The following is a 12,789-nucleotide window of genomic DNA, read 5'->3' on the forward strand; positions in this document are numbered from 1 at the left end:
TATCTCTTTTTATGACCTGTACTCTTTATACCTAGAAAACGTTAAAATGTTTGTACTAGAAGAGACTAGTCATGCTGGGCATAATTGTCCCTTTCAAAGAAAGAACTTGTAAGTACTGAGGAAAGCTATGGATCGTTCACACTTTTGACATTCACCTTCCAGTGCTGAAAGGTGCTGTTGATGATTTTCTCCCCGAAGCATGCATTCATCAATTTTAAGAACTCAGGAACATTAATATAAAATAAAATTAACTAGCAGTTGCTTTATCACATCCTGAGGTAACTAAATTATGCAAATCACAATGAGTTTGAGAAACAGGGGACACCTTACATGCTTGAGGAGATACCAGCCTGCACTGATATTTGCTGAATATCAACTTAAAACTCATCTGAATTTAAAAGAAAGTGAAGGCTTTCCAGCCTATCCCAGTTTTCCCACTTGTAAAATGTCTGTCTTTATAACCCATTCTGAGGTCTATAGTAAGAAAGTACTATATGACTTGCAGTTTTAAACATCATATAAAATAACAACTTAATTAAAAAAAAGAATTGGCTATTATGTCAGTTACTGTTTATGAAGGGCAGATGCAAAGATGAAATGCAAGTTCTCCACCTCTAATACATATTTTATTTTTTTACATTAGAAGTAATTGGTCTAATCAATATATTTTGCCTTGGTGTCAAATAACAAAGTGCAGTTATGTTATAAATGCCTCTCTTGAATTTAGCTTTGATAAAGCTATCATGCTACTATTATTGAGGATAATAAAGATCTAAAACACAACCCATTTTTAGGACTACTGCCATGCAAAAACGTGTTAGATCACTTATTACACAAACCTACAAGACTGTATCCTGTGGTTTATTTGATCCAATTAACCTCAGTTTTAACTCCTTTACTCAGTTAAATTTCAGTTAAAAAACTTTGCATGCTTTAATTATAAAAATACATAAATTTTATAATATGAATAATAAAATGTTATTCACAGTTCTGTTTATTCAATAAATTAATTATGCACAGTTTGCCAGATATATTCTGAAAGAGGTGGTAATTAAGTAAAGATTTATTTTTCTTTTTTTGTCCAGACAAGTGTGTATTTATTCTTCAGAGGGGAATTTTTGCAAGAAGAAGATATGTGTTTTTCTCTATATTAGAGAGAAATTTTTGCAAGGAGAAAAAGATATTAAAGCACAATCACCTTTTGATACTGTTTTCACTTGACAGTCTGTTCTGTTTACATTTCAGACCCTGACCTACAGTGTAACTTTGAAAATGGGCTGTGCAATTGGGAGCAGGATGTTGAGGATGACTTTGACTGGGTCAGAATACTGGGTCCAACCCCCACGGCTAATACAGGCCCGTTAAAGGATCACACAACAGGCACAGCCAGAGGACACTACCTCTACATGGAATCCTCCAAGCCAAGCCAATTCCAAGATAAAGCAGTTTTGCTTAGTCCTCTCTTCAACCCTTCTGGCAACGGAACCTGCATTTTCCGCTTTCATTATCATATGTTTGGAAAGCAAGTTTACAAGCTGTCAGTTTTCCAGAGAACTGTGAGTAATACCAAGGGATGGCTGTTGTGGTACAAGTTTGGAAATCAAGGAAACAGATGGATCAGACAGACACTCTACATCAGCAGCTCTAAGCCATTTCAGGTATGATCCTTCTAGGTGCGAAGTGCTTTTTTATTTGCTGCATCGTAAAACACTTTGAGTATATAAATGACTGTGCAATCTCAAAGCTATTTGTAACCGTCTGATCAAATTTACTTTAAAATATATTTGTAGGGGTTTTTTTTGATGAAATATGTCTGAAATATTTATTTTTTGTTGAATTTACTTTTCCCCGTAAGACACTTGATTTTAATGTTTTGAACAGGAATATGTGGTATTTAAAGTAGATGCTATTTTTGTTTTTCAAGCATCTGGTGAAACAAACATATCTGAATCTGCTGCGAACAGCTTGGCAAAAATTTTGATTCATTCATGAAAAAAGGACTGTTAAAAAGAATATCCTCCTCTCTGCCTTACTGTTTCAGAGTTACATGTTAAACTTTAATTCTATAATGCCAGAAAAAATATCAGTTCAAAATATTTGGGTGCAAAGCTAGGTCAACAATCAAATATCATTTGGAGAAAGATATGATTATAGTAAGTTACAGCTACAGATCTTGATTTATTTTCTCACCTTTTAAAAATTGTATATGTTATTTACATTTCACTGTGTGTGATCTGTTTATTCTGGTTGCATTAATGAACCTGCAGGTTTATTAGAGGAGGCATTAGTTCACTTGACTGCCAACTGGTCATAAAATTAACTTTAAAAAAATCCAAAACATATTATAAAAAGAAACACCTTCCTTTTAAATCTGATATAATGCAATATTTTCTTTAGATTGTCCAACATTTATTTCCCAAAAGATTATTTTTAGGTGGAGAGAAGTTCTATCCTCTTTCAAGGAAAAGACCTTAATATTACTGTTGTTCCACAGAGGCATCTGGAAGGAGAGTGCTCATTTTTTGTCAAGACCCGTTGTAGAAATGTAAAGGAGTATCAACATAAAGCTAACAAGGCCTTTTTTTTTTTTTTGTTGGTGTTTTTTGTTTTTTTTGTGGGGTTTGGGTTTTTTTTTTTTAAGTAAGAAAATATACCCTATGTCTGGTAGTTTGTCTGAAGAACTATAAACCCACATGTCCTATATTTGACCTCCTGAGGGTTAAGAAGGTCTGTTCAGTAACTGAAAATATTTTTAATGTGTTAGTGTTGTAGGGTTTTCTATTGTACTTGCCCAGTTCTGTGCAGGGAATGCAAAGATCTTATATCCTTTTGCTGTAGTTTTGTTTTTCATAGTCATTTTTGAGGGGCGTGAGGTGTAAGGTATAATTTGGTAGCTTGTTCTGAAGAAAGAGATCAAGATCTGATGTTCATTATTGTGTATTGCGTTTCTTATGATGGAGCTTGCTGTGTCACAACCTACGGCCCTCCAAAACTCAGAAATTCTGAAGAGAACAAGTTGTTATTCTGTTGCTAATAAGTTGTCACGTGCTGACCTCTTTCCAATCTTCCTTTTAAGTGCATAGTGTTCGGATACTTCCAGGGCTAAAGACATGTAGGGGGAAAGGTCTTCACACTCTGTTACCACTTCTCTCTGAAGTATTTCTACTAGAACAGCCTCTCAGTTAGTTTTGGGCTGCCTACTGGCTGGGTAACAGTATTAAATTTGCAGCCTCTGTGTTTTCTGTTTTGTGTTCCCCACACCCTATAAAGTTAGTGGTTCAGTGTTTTCACACCACATGCTTTAAGTCTTGTAGGTCACCTCCATGCTTCAAAGGAAATGTTTAGATTCACTTGAGAATAGAATTTTTTTCTTGGATGTCTAAAAATGAGATAGAACTTTAATAATTTTCTGGTCAAAATCCATGTCTTGACTTCCTAATCTTCTCCATCTCTAGCCAGAGCATCTCATCAGCTGTTTTAGGATTTTCAGAGATTCCTAGTGAATAGAAAACATTAGACTCCAGGACCAAAGATGGCCTCAGTCTTTGTAACACAGACCTTCATTTTGCTTTTTCTCTTCTAAATGTAAGAGAAGGTCATATATCTGAGATAGCTGATACCACCTCTTCCTCTTCCCTCCCTGTGTAAGTCTGTCATTTGTTTACCACATTCCAGGAAAGAATCACTATGAATAGTAAATCTCTCAAATTCACACTTTCAGTTTATTTACTGGCATGGGAAGCCAACTTTGGGAGCATATAAACAATTGTGCCTATATACTAACTGTTAGGAAAGGGAGGACTTCTCAGCCAAAAAATTCAAAGCAGTGAAGAAAGATAGTCAAGGACCTCTGGAAAGCCCTTTTGAAAGTTTGGAACTCTATAGATATGAAACTGTAGGGCCTTTAATTGAATGCTCTGGAAGAAACCCAAAGGGAAGAGCACATGAAGACTTCTGCTGTTCACACCAGCTCCCACTAAACCTCAGAATCTTAAATTTCTCAGGAAACCTTTGTTCTACCTGCCGTCAAACCGTGGCTGAAGTTTGTTGCTGTTCCATCAGATGTTTTACATCAGAGTGTTAAATGTGACATCAGGGACCAGAACAGAAGTAGCTGGATGAGTGAAAAGGGAAATTTAGAGGTAACATTTAAATGAAAGGAATGCAGTTTTCTGAGCCAAAATTAAGAATTTCTCTCAAATACTAATACTGAGAAGTAACAAAACCAGTCCAAAATACACATGCTTATAAAACTCATTTTTGCAGCTTTAGTGATCTAGAGTTTCCCTTTGAATTCAGAACTGGTATGACACAGAAATCTGCAAAGGATTTAGTAATCTGCAAGAAATTATACCTTTTTTTTTTTTTTTTTTTAAATTTCAAGTTAAAAATATATTCCTTCTCAAGATATTCCTTTTTATTATATGGGACACTTGTTTCAACATGAAAAATAGGCTGTTGAGTGTACTTGTCTCTTTACTTGATCTACATTTATTTTAATCTCCCTGAGAAGTTTACTTACATGTCTTTTCCTTAAAAGTACATTTGAAAAGGTAGTAAAATACGAATCTGTCCATGGTAGCCTACTTATATTGATGATGAATAGTGTTTGCTTTTAACTTCCTTGAATAATCATAACACCTGAAATAGTTTCTGCCCAGAAGAGAGTGCAAAGATTCTATTTTAACATCTTAGATAAATGTGGCTGTCTTAGCTTGCTCTATTCATTCAAATTTCTGTGGATACAGAAAAAGGAAATGGTGATATGTGAACAATGGCAAAATTCTGTATCTCAATCCTTTTGGGCAGTGTAGTCTCCTTTTAGTCATGATATAAATCACATATCTACCGTGTCCATCATAAGATATCTAGGGCAACTTTACTAAATTGCAAAACATATTATTAAAAAAAAAAAAGAAAGAAAAAAGAATTACTTTTACCCCAATCCAATTCACTTTTTGCCCATCTGTAATATGTATGTTTATCTCTGTAAATAAAGATGATTATAGATTTTTGATACTCCAAAGCATAAGTAATACATAAAGGAGTCTAATATTCTGTGATAATTTTATAAGGATCAGACTCATTTTTTTTAAGATGGCTGTTATGAAACTTAAAAATGCAAATACATTGTTAAAGTACATGATTAATTATTAATGCTATATTGAGTATAATTTTAGTATTAAAAATTTAGTATTTTGAGTATCATATATAAAACCTTACATCTCCCTTCAACTATAAAATGTTGTCCCTTTAAGTGTGAAAAACAAGGACCAAAATCAGGAGAAAATAAATAATGAAAATTTATTGAAAAATACCAGCTTATGGAAGTTTATATGCAAAATAAAATTGCAATTAAGTAGATATAAAATGCATTTGGTATTTTCCTATTTTACAAGTGGTTAAGAAAAGTAAACAACCAAATCCACTGCAATAATTTTATTATCAATTAGGTATTAGCTTAGAAAGTAATGGAATATTGATTGAAAATTAGAATGATACATTTGCTATGGATATAGAATAGCACTATGTTCTACAAACACAAATACAAGCCAAGCTTCTTTCTCCAGCTACTATTTTTAGTACCTGTTGTGCTGGTTTTTTGTTCTTCTCAGCGCAGAATCCAAACGGTTTGTATTGTAAGGGCCTGATTCTGAAACGTGTATGTCTGAGGATACTGATAATGGTGCAAACTAGATTTCTCAAGCTCCTGAGCAGCATTTTAAACTAGATATAATGGTTTGGAATATGACCAAACATGGGAAGACAGATGGCTGAAGCACAGTGGATTCCTTTCCCTTTTTTTTGTACATTGCCGTTTGTACCTTTGACATTCTAATATGCTGTGTTCAGGTATAGTGGTTGCACCATTCATTGCTCGTGATTTAAAACAAGACAATTTTGTATATTCAAAGTTTTGTGAGTTTGGGGAAAAAAATACTTTCTGTCCTGAAATGGATCTCTCTCTTGTTAAAGAAAAATGTGACTTGTGTCTTTGCATTCTTCTGATGTTCTGAATACCCACGCCTCTTATTCAGGCAGAGCTATCAAAGCATAAGTGCTGACCAGTCCTATCCGACATGTTCTCACATAAAGGACTTCAATGTTGGCATTTTACTGTGGGTTGTAAATGTATCAAAAAGAATTAACTTAGTTGTCTTGTAAAATCCTTTTGTCTCATTTGGTGTTAATATGATGTGAGTTGTCACTTGCAGCATCTGCAAGGAAGAAATGTTCAATATGACTGTAGTTACAGGGTTTTTTTGGGGGTCTTTTTTTTGTTGTTGTTGTAAATCCTAGAACCCCTAGGGATTTGACACGTCATCTTCCTTTTAAGTTCCTCAGCTCATAGGATCTGACGTTGTAGCCACCTGGTGCTGAACTGGGAGGCATTCCCTCTTGCAATTACTGACCATCATTTCTAGATCAGATAGCGGGAAACATCTTTGAGAATCACTAGGGTCCCCTTACCTTTGCAGATATGAAGCAATGAAAACCAGCCTTCAGGAAGGCTTTGTTTTACTTTGCTATAGCAGGATATTCACTGAGTGAAGCATTACAAGCGTCATCAGTCCCAACATAGACAGACAACCAGCTTGGAAGTTTTAAAGTTTTTAAGCAGCTGTTAGTTGTCTGTTGAAGAGGAAGCCCTGGGTCACTGCCAAAGAAATCCTTAATAAAATCAATATATTTCACAATATTTTGGATGAAAGAGAAAATTAGTTCTGAAATTATTTTCTAAGTTACTCACACCCCTAATAATATATGTGTTATTTGTGATCTGTCGCAACATCATCAGATACAATATCAGTTGTATGGTGGGTCAAATGGGAAGGGTGAAGTGTTAGTCCTAATTAGTTCCAATAAATAAATCCTCAAACATACATCTTGAATGGTGCTAAATCAAGAACCAACTTTATTTTTTAGCAGCAGAATTTGTCTAAAGACAGATAAGAATCTAAAGGAAGTTTTCTTCCTTTCTGAGACACTAGATTAAGGTGATAGTTTTGTCTTTTAATACATTCATTTAAATCTTCATTTTTCATTTTTCATTTCTGTTATGGAGAGATAGGGCGTATTACACCTTTTCTTACAAAGATTTTCAAATTCAAAGGCAAATTAGCTCACTCCAAACACATTTTATTTTCAGTTACTCTTATCTTTTAGCCATAGAATTAGTTATGGAGGCACCTCATTATGGTCGAGTTTTTAACCTTGATTATAGGGTTGTTTTAGGTTTTCCTTAATTATACTCAGCTATTTCTTGTATTATGATTTTGGAATGCCCTTAACATAAGTTTGGTGTCAAATACGTGTGTAGTAAACATAAATTATTTGCATCCAGGCTTTTACCATTCATCTAAAAAGACAGACAGGAAGGGCTAAAAAATGTATTTAAGGTACTACCAGGAAGCTGGTCACAATCACATAGGCAGTGACTAATTTCTCACCCTCTACTCCCTCCCTTTTCATTCCTCAGTGAGATGAGATAGCGATTCTTCTTTGAGGATTCTGATATCTGCTCTGTAATAACTGAAAGAGGATCACAAAGCTCATTCTTCAGTTATTTCTGCAATTCTAGCTGTTTCTTGCAATTACTTTTCTGAGAAGAGAGCAGGCTGATCAACACACACACACATCCCCAACCATTTCTGTAATGAAAAACCATTTCTGTAATGAAAAACTTGGGGTTCTAGTGGAAAATGGACTTTTTAGCATGATTTTAGTTCTGTTTCAAACAAAAAGTCTGTGCTATGGCAAATTGTAAGGTTTCAGAATTTAATGTTTTTATTTCATGCATCTCTAGTGGTGATAATTATATTTCATACATGAATAATATAGCAGGACTTGTTATAGTAGACTAAATACACTTTGTATCAATTTAAGAAAAGATAATGGCTTGCTAGTCTTCCTTGTCAGCTATAATATCCTTGAAGTAAGAAAATTTCAGATTTCCTTTCCTGCATAACAAGCATCAGAACTATTGAAATTACAGGTTCTATATCTCATATCACATTTCACAGCACCTCTGAGAGAAATTTTCAGTGGGGTTTGTAATATCAATACTTTTGTAGATCGACTTAAGTGTAGGAGTTTTTCAGTCTTCTCTAATCATTAATTGATAAGTGTCAGATTGAAATTCTGGACTTAAGTCTGGTGTACTCCAGAAAATGGAGCTGATAAAACTTAGCTATATTCTACTTCTTGCACGCAGCTTTGCTGGAAGAGTGCGTATAACTTTTTATTGTCCCAAAGAGAAGTACTATTTCCTAGTGTGAAAAGCAATGCGAGGAGACCATGTTTCAGCCTGTTACAGTTGCATATCAGCACATGCAGCTAGGACTTATCCTTACCACTCACGGTGTTGTTAGAAGGAGACTGGTTCTGAACCGTTTATGCTCTTTCTTCTATATATCCTAAGAAAACAAAACAAAGTAATTTTGTATTTGCCCTTACGTTAGGAACATTAAGCTGGAAAAAAAAAAAAGTTTGACCCTTTCTACAATACTTGGATAAAGAGTGTTCCTCTTGGAAAGAGAGATGGTTGAGATGTAACAGAAAAACATCAAATCAACAGGGTCATAGAGAAGCTGCATAGAGCATGATCATTAATGATTTCTCTGAATATAGAGAATGAGAGGTACTCTGTGAAATTATTAGGCAACACAATGAAAACAAAAGGAAATACTATTTTAGGATGGTCTGTTGTACAATTCATTGCTGAGGGATGTTTTGGGTACAAGGAAGTATGAATGGGATCAATAAGTAACTTGGCAAATTATTGAAAGAAAAGTCTGTTAAGGGTTGCTAGCACAACAAGGCTACAACCTCCCACCTGTGATATACTGCCAAGAGTTTGGGAGCTGCCACTGCATACCTGTTTTGTTCTCATTGTGGATGCAGCAGCAGTCCACTGGGAGACACACACTGCAGTTATCTGGACAGCTGACCTAACCTCTGGTACATCTGTCCTTATGCTGTGAGGCGTTGTGTTGCAGACAGCTTTTGGTGCATCGAGAGGCTCACCTTTTTTGATATTCTAACTATGATTCCAGATTTTCTGCAATTGCTTTCACCCTTATTGAACCAGTTTTATTGTCGTCAAGTGTTGTTAGCCTTCTGCTTTGATTTGATTGTCTGCTTGCTTCCTTGTTCAGGGACTTATTTTCAGTGTGTGCTGACATACCAGTAGGAGTTTGTTAATGTTCAGCTGGTCAGATACATATCTTTCATTGAAACCTGGTGTTGAAAGCAGCTCTGAATTTATTCAAGGACTTCTCTAAGATTTGTATTACACCTCTAATACCCACTTGTGATCATCTTTCCATTATTGCTTTTGCTCCATTCCCTGGTAGTGATTTTCACACAAGGATTTAGTCATCATGGATTTCCACTCTAGCAAGAGCTTCAGTTTCAGCTTTCAATTTGGCATTCCTCATCTTTCTTCTTCTACTCTTCTCCTTTGCAGTTTCCCCAATTGTCTGCTGAGATCAATATTCAGGGATTTTTTTTGTTTGTTTGTTTGTTTTTTTCCCCCTCTAAAGGCTACCACATGTTTCTGTTACATCTTGCTCCTCCAATTCTGCTCCAAATACATGGATATCCAGCCATACTTGCTGCAGCTTGGTATCTCTCTTTCTGGGCACTGACTATTTTTCTTCATCTCTGATCTGTGTGTTGGCTTCTTTCATCCCTGATACCTGCTTGCATGTTGCACACTACTCTGGTTTTCAGATTTACATTGAGCACTTGTTTTCTGATCTGTTTATAGTCACCATTCTCAGTTTTATTTTCACTGTGGCAATGTAAAGCCTGTGGTTGCTGGCTGACCTATACAGTTTGGTATGTAGTTGCCTCTGGAGCATTTGTTTATTAATTGGCTAATAGATTAATTTTGGCAGGGAAGTGCTACCCACATGTTTTAATTCTTCAATGATCATAGAAGTATAGAATCACAGAATCGTTTGGGTTAGAAGGGACCTTTAAAGATGATCCAGTCCAACCCCCCTGCCATGGGCAGGGACGTCTTTCACTAAATCAGGTTGCTTAAAGCCCCATCCAACCTGACCTTGAACACTTCCAATGATGAGGCATCCACAACTTCTCTGTGCAATCTGTTCCTATGTCTTACCACACCCATTGTAAAAAGTTTCTTCCTTATGTCCAATCTAAATCTACTCTCAGTTTAAGCCTCCAGGCTAAACAACCCTAACTCGCTCAGCATTTCTTCATAGGATAGGTGTTCCATCCCCCTGATCATTTTTGTGGCCCTCCTCTGGACCTGCTCTAACAGGTCCATGTATTTCTTACACTAGGGACCCCAGAGCTGGACACAGTACTCCAGGTAGGGTCTCATGAGAGCAGAGTAGAGGAGGAGAATCACCTCCCTTGACCTGTTGACCATGCTTTTTTTATGCAGCCCAGGATATAACCTACATATCTATGTAGGCTAGCTAAAAAAGCCCACCAGAACCAAAAAACACAGTAACCATGTGTTACTGATATTTAACTCTCAGGTCTTGTTAGAACGTGTCCTGGCAGGGTGTAATGTGCAGAGATGGTTACAGGGTATTTGGGAGCTGTGTCAGAGGATGCTGATGCCAGGCCAAATCATGTGAATTACTTCATGTCTGTACTGTTGAAGTATCAATGCCTGTTGGTATGACATCTTTAATACTTGCACTTGTATGACCTAGGCTTCTACACTATGTCCTGTCCTCATGACCAGGATCAAGGCCTGCCTTGGAGGACCATAGTGGGCCAGGAACCAAAGCTGGCACGTCACGTCCATCTTATATCCATACTTCATGCATATCTTGTGTAGACTCTAATTTGGATAATTCATGCTCAGGTTTCTTCACCAGTCCACAATCTAGGTGAGAAACAATATGCACATAGAGTGGACAATGAGGGAACTGGGACACTTATGGAAACGAGTGAAAAACATCCATAGGACTTTGTGGTTGGTGGTGAACTTTGTGTTGCTAGTGAAGTCTGTTCAGTGAAATACACAGAACTTGTCTTGAAAATGTGTGTGGTGCAATGCAATATGTTTGAAAGGCAAATAGTAGTGTGATTTTTTAAAAAGTCGTTTCTGAACATCAGTATTGCCATTTTTGACAAGTGGATTTCAAAGCACAGAAAACAAGGAAATCGCATGAGAAGCCAGGAAAATATATTGTCCATTGTACAAACCTTCAGGGATAATTGCATGGTTTTGGTTCAGTTCTTTGGGAAAGAGATTGCCCTTTTGTTCAGTGCTAGTACAATACTTTAATATTATGAAATCATACTCCACTCTGTGGCAATAAAAATAATTTATTCTTTCCGTTATTTTATTGGTATACAGTGGAAGACTTGCCATGATGTCATAAAGTCACAACTTATGCAGAAAGGGGACCAAGAATAAGAATTTTTAAGCTATCTTAACAATACCTTTTTCAGTCAAAATTGTATTCTTAATTTCACATCTGTCATTTCCTTGGGTGTTTTTTTTTTTGGGTGGCGGGTGGGGGGGACAAAGGGGGCAGGGTGTGTTTTACCTTGGTTTCCTATTTACATGCAGGAAGCTCAAAGAAAATTGCACAAGGTAAAAATAACCTTTCTATATGCCAATGAATGTCAAGTACTGCCCACGTTTTAAATATGGAAAACCTGAAGGAATGAAAGGCTTTCACCACCTTTTACAACCCACAACCCACTGCGAGACTGTGTTCAGTTGTTTGAATTTGAGGGGAATCGTGTAAAGCAGGAATTTTGCTTTCCTGAAAATTAAGAGTAGTGTCTTAAATTTGCTATTGATATTACTATATTACTTATCAGGAATTGCTGAACAGGAAAATGAGACTTGGATAACTTTGCAAAGAGAAGAAAAATGTTAGTAACTTTTTTCTCATTCCTTTACTGGATCTAGAAGCCATCTTTGAAAAGGTAACAAAAAGATCACAGGAAAGCAATACTTCATTGAAGCTTTAATTAAATCTCCTTCCATAGTTCTATGCTTTACATCAAATACAGGGGTTTTTATATTATTTTTTATAATCTTTCTATGTTTATTGAGTATGCTTATAGCAGAATTAAGAAACAATGTAGAAATTCTACTCCCACTGAAGTATATAGCAAAACTCTTGTTATCTTTAATGGAGACAGGATTTCATGGCAAGACATATGTTCCGATGATATCCCTCTGTCATTTTCTTACTTTGGGAGATTAAGGCCATATGGATGTAGGAACAGCAATTCTGTATAAGTTACTATCTCAGTCAGCCAAAATCCTTTGGTTAAGGAAAGGTCCACAGCTTTAGGCAAAAGATGTAACAGTGGTCCCCTTGCTCACTAGCATTTGCTGTTAAACAGAAAATTGACTCTGTTGCTGGCACAAATGTTTTCGTAAGCATGGAAATGAAAACAATGCATGTCTTCTCTCAGGACACTCCTTAGCTCAGCATGGAAGAATTGCCTTAGCAGTAAGCATTGCATAGATCAGATACAAGTCTGTCCATGAAGGTCCTATTCAGGCTTCTCTGGATAGAGATGTGGAGATGTCTTTATGCATCCCTTGACATCTTGACATGCTCCAGGGTACAAGAGGGAGGGACAAAAGTAATCAGGTCATAACAAGCCATCCTGGTCAATGTGAGACACAGCTTTTAGGACCATAAACCCCAGGAATTTGACATAGTAACTCAGCCAGAATCCTGTAATTTTATTATTTATTTATTTGTTTGTTTTTAAAATCTGGGGAAATGGTGGTTGGGAGAAAGAAAGAATCTATGTAGTGTATAACTG

General features: G+C 36.1%; 1 protein-coding gene across 1 annotated transcript in view; it reads left to right on the top strand.

The window, feature by feature from the left end:
* The window catches only part of MALRD1 (MAM and LDL receptor class A domain containing 1), a 296,434-nt gene that overhangs the window by 66,482 nt on the left and 217,163 nt on the right, over positions 1 to 12,789 (top strand). The window contains exon 17 of the mRNA XM_009330606.1: positions 1,246 to 1,658. Within this exon, the coding sequence (XP_009328881.1) occupies positions 1,246 to 1,658 (413 nt within the window). The remainder of the gene's footprint in view (positions 1 to 1,245; positions 1,659 to 12,789) is intronic.

Source organism: Pygoscelis adeliae, unplaced genomic scaffold (assembly GCF_000699105.1).
Source record: "Pygoscelis adeliae isolate BGI_AS28 unplaced genomic scaffold, ASM69910v1 Scaffold27, whole genome shotgun sequence".
Lineage (NCBI taxonomy): Eukaryota > Metazoa > Chordata > Aves > Sphenisciformes > Spheniscidae > Pygoscelis > Pygoscelis adeliae.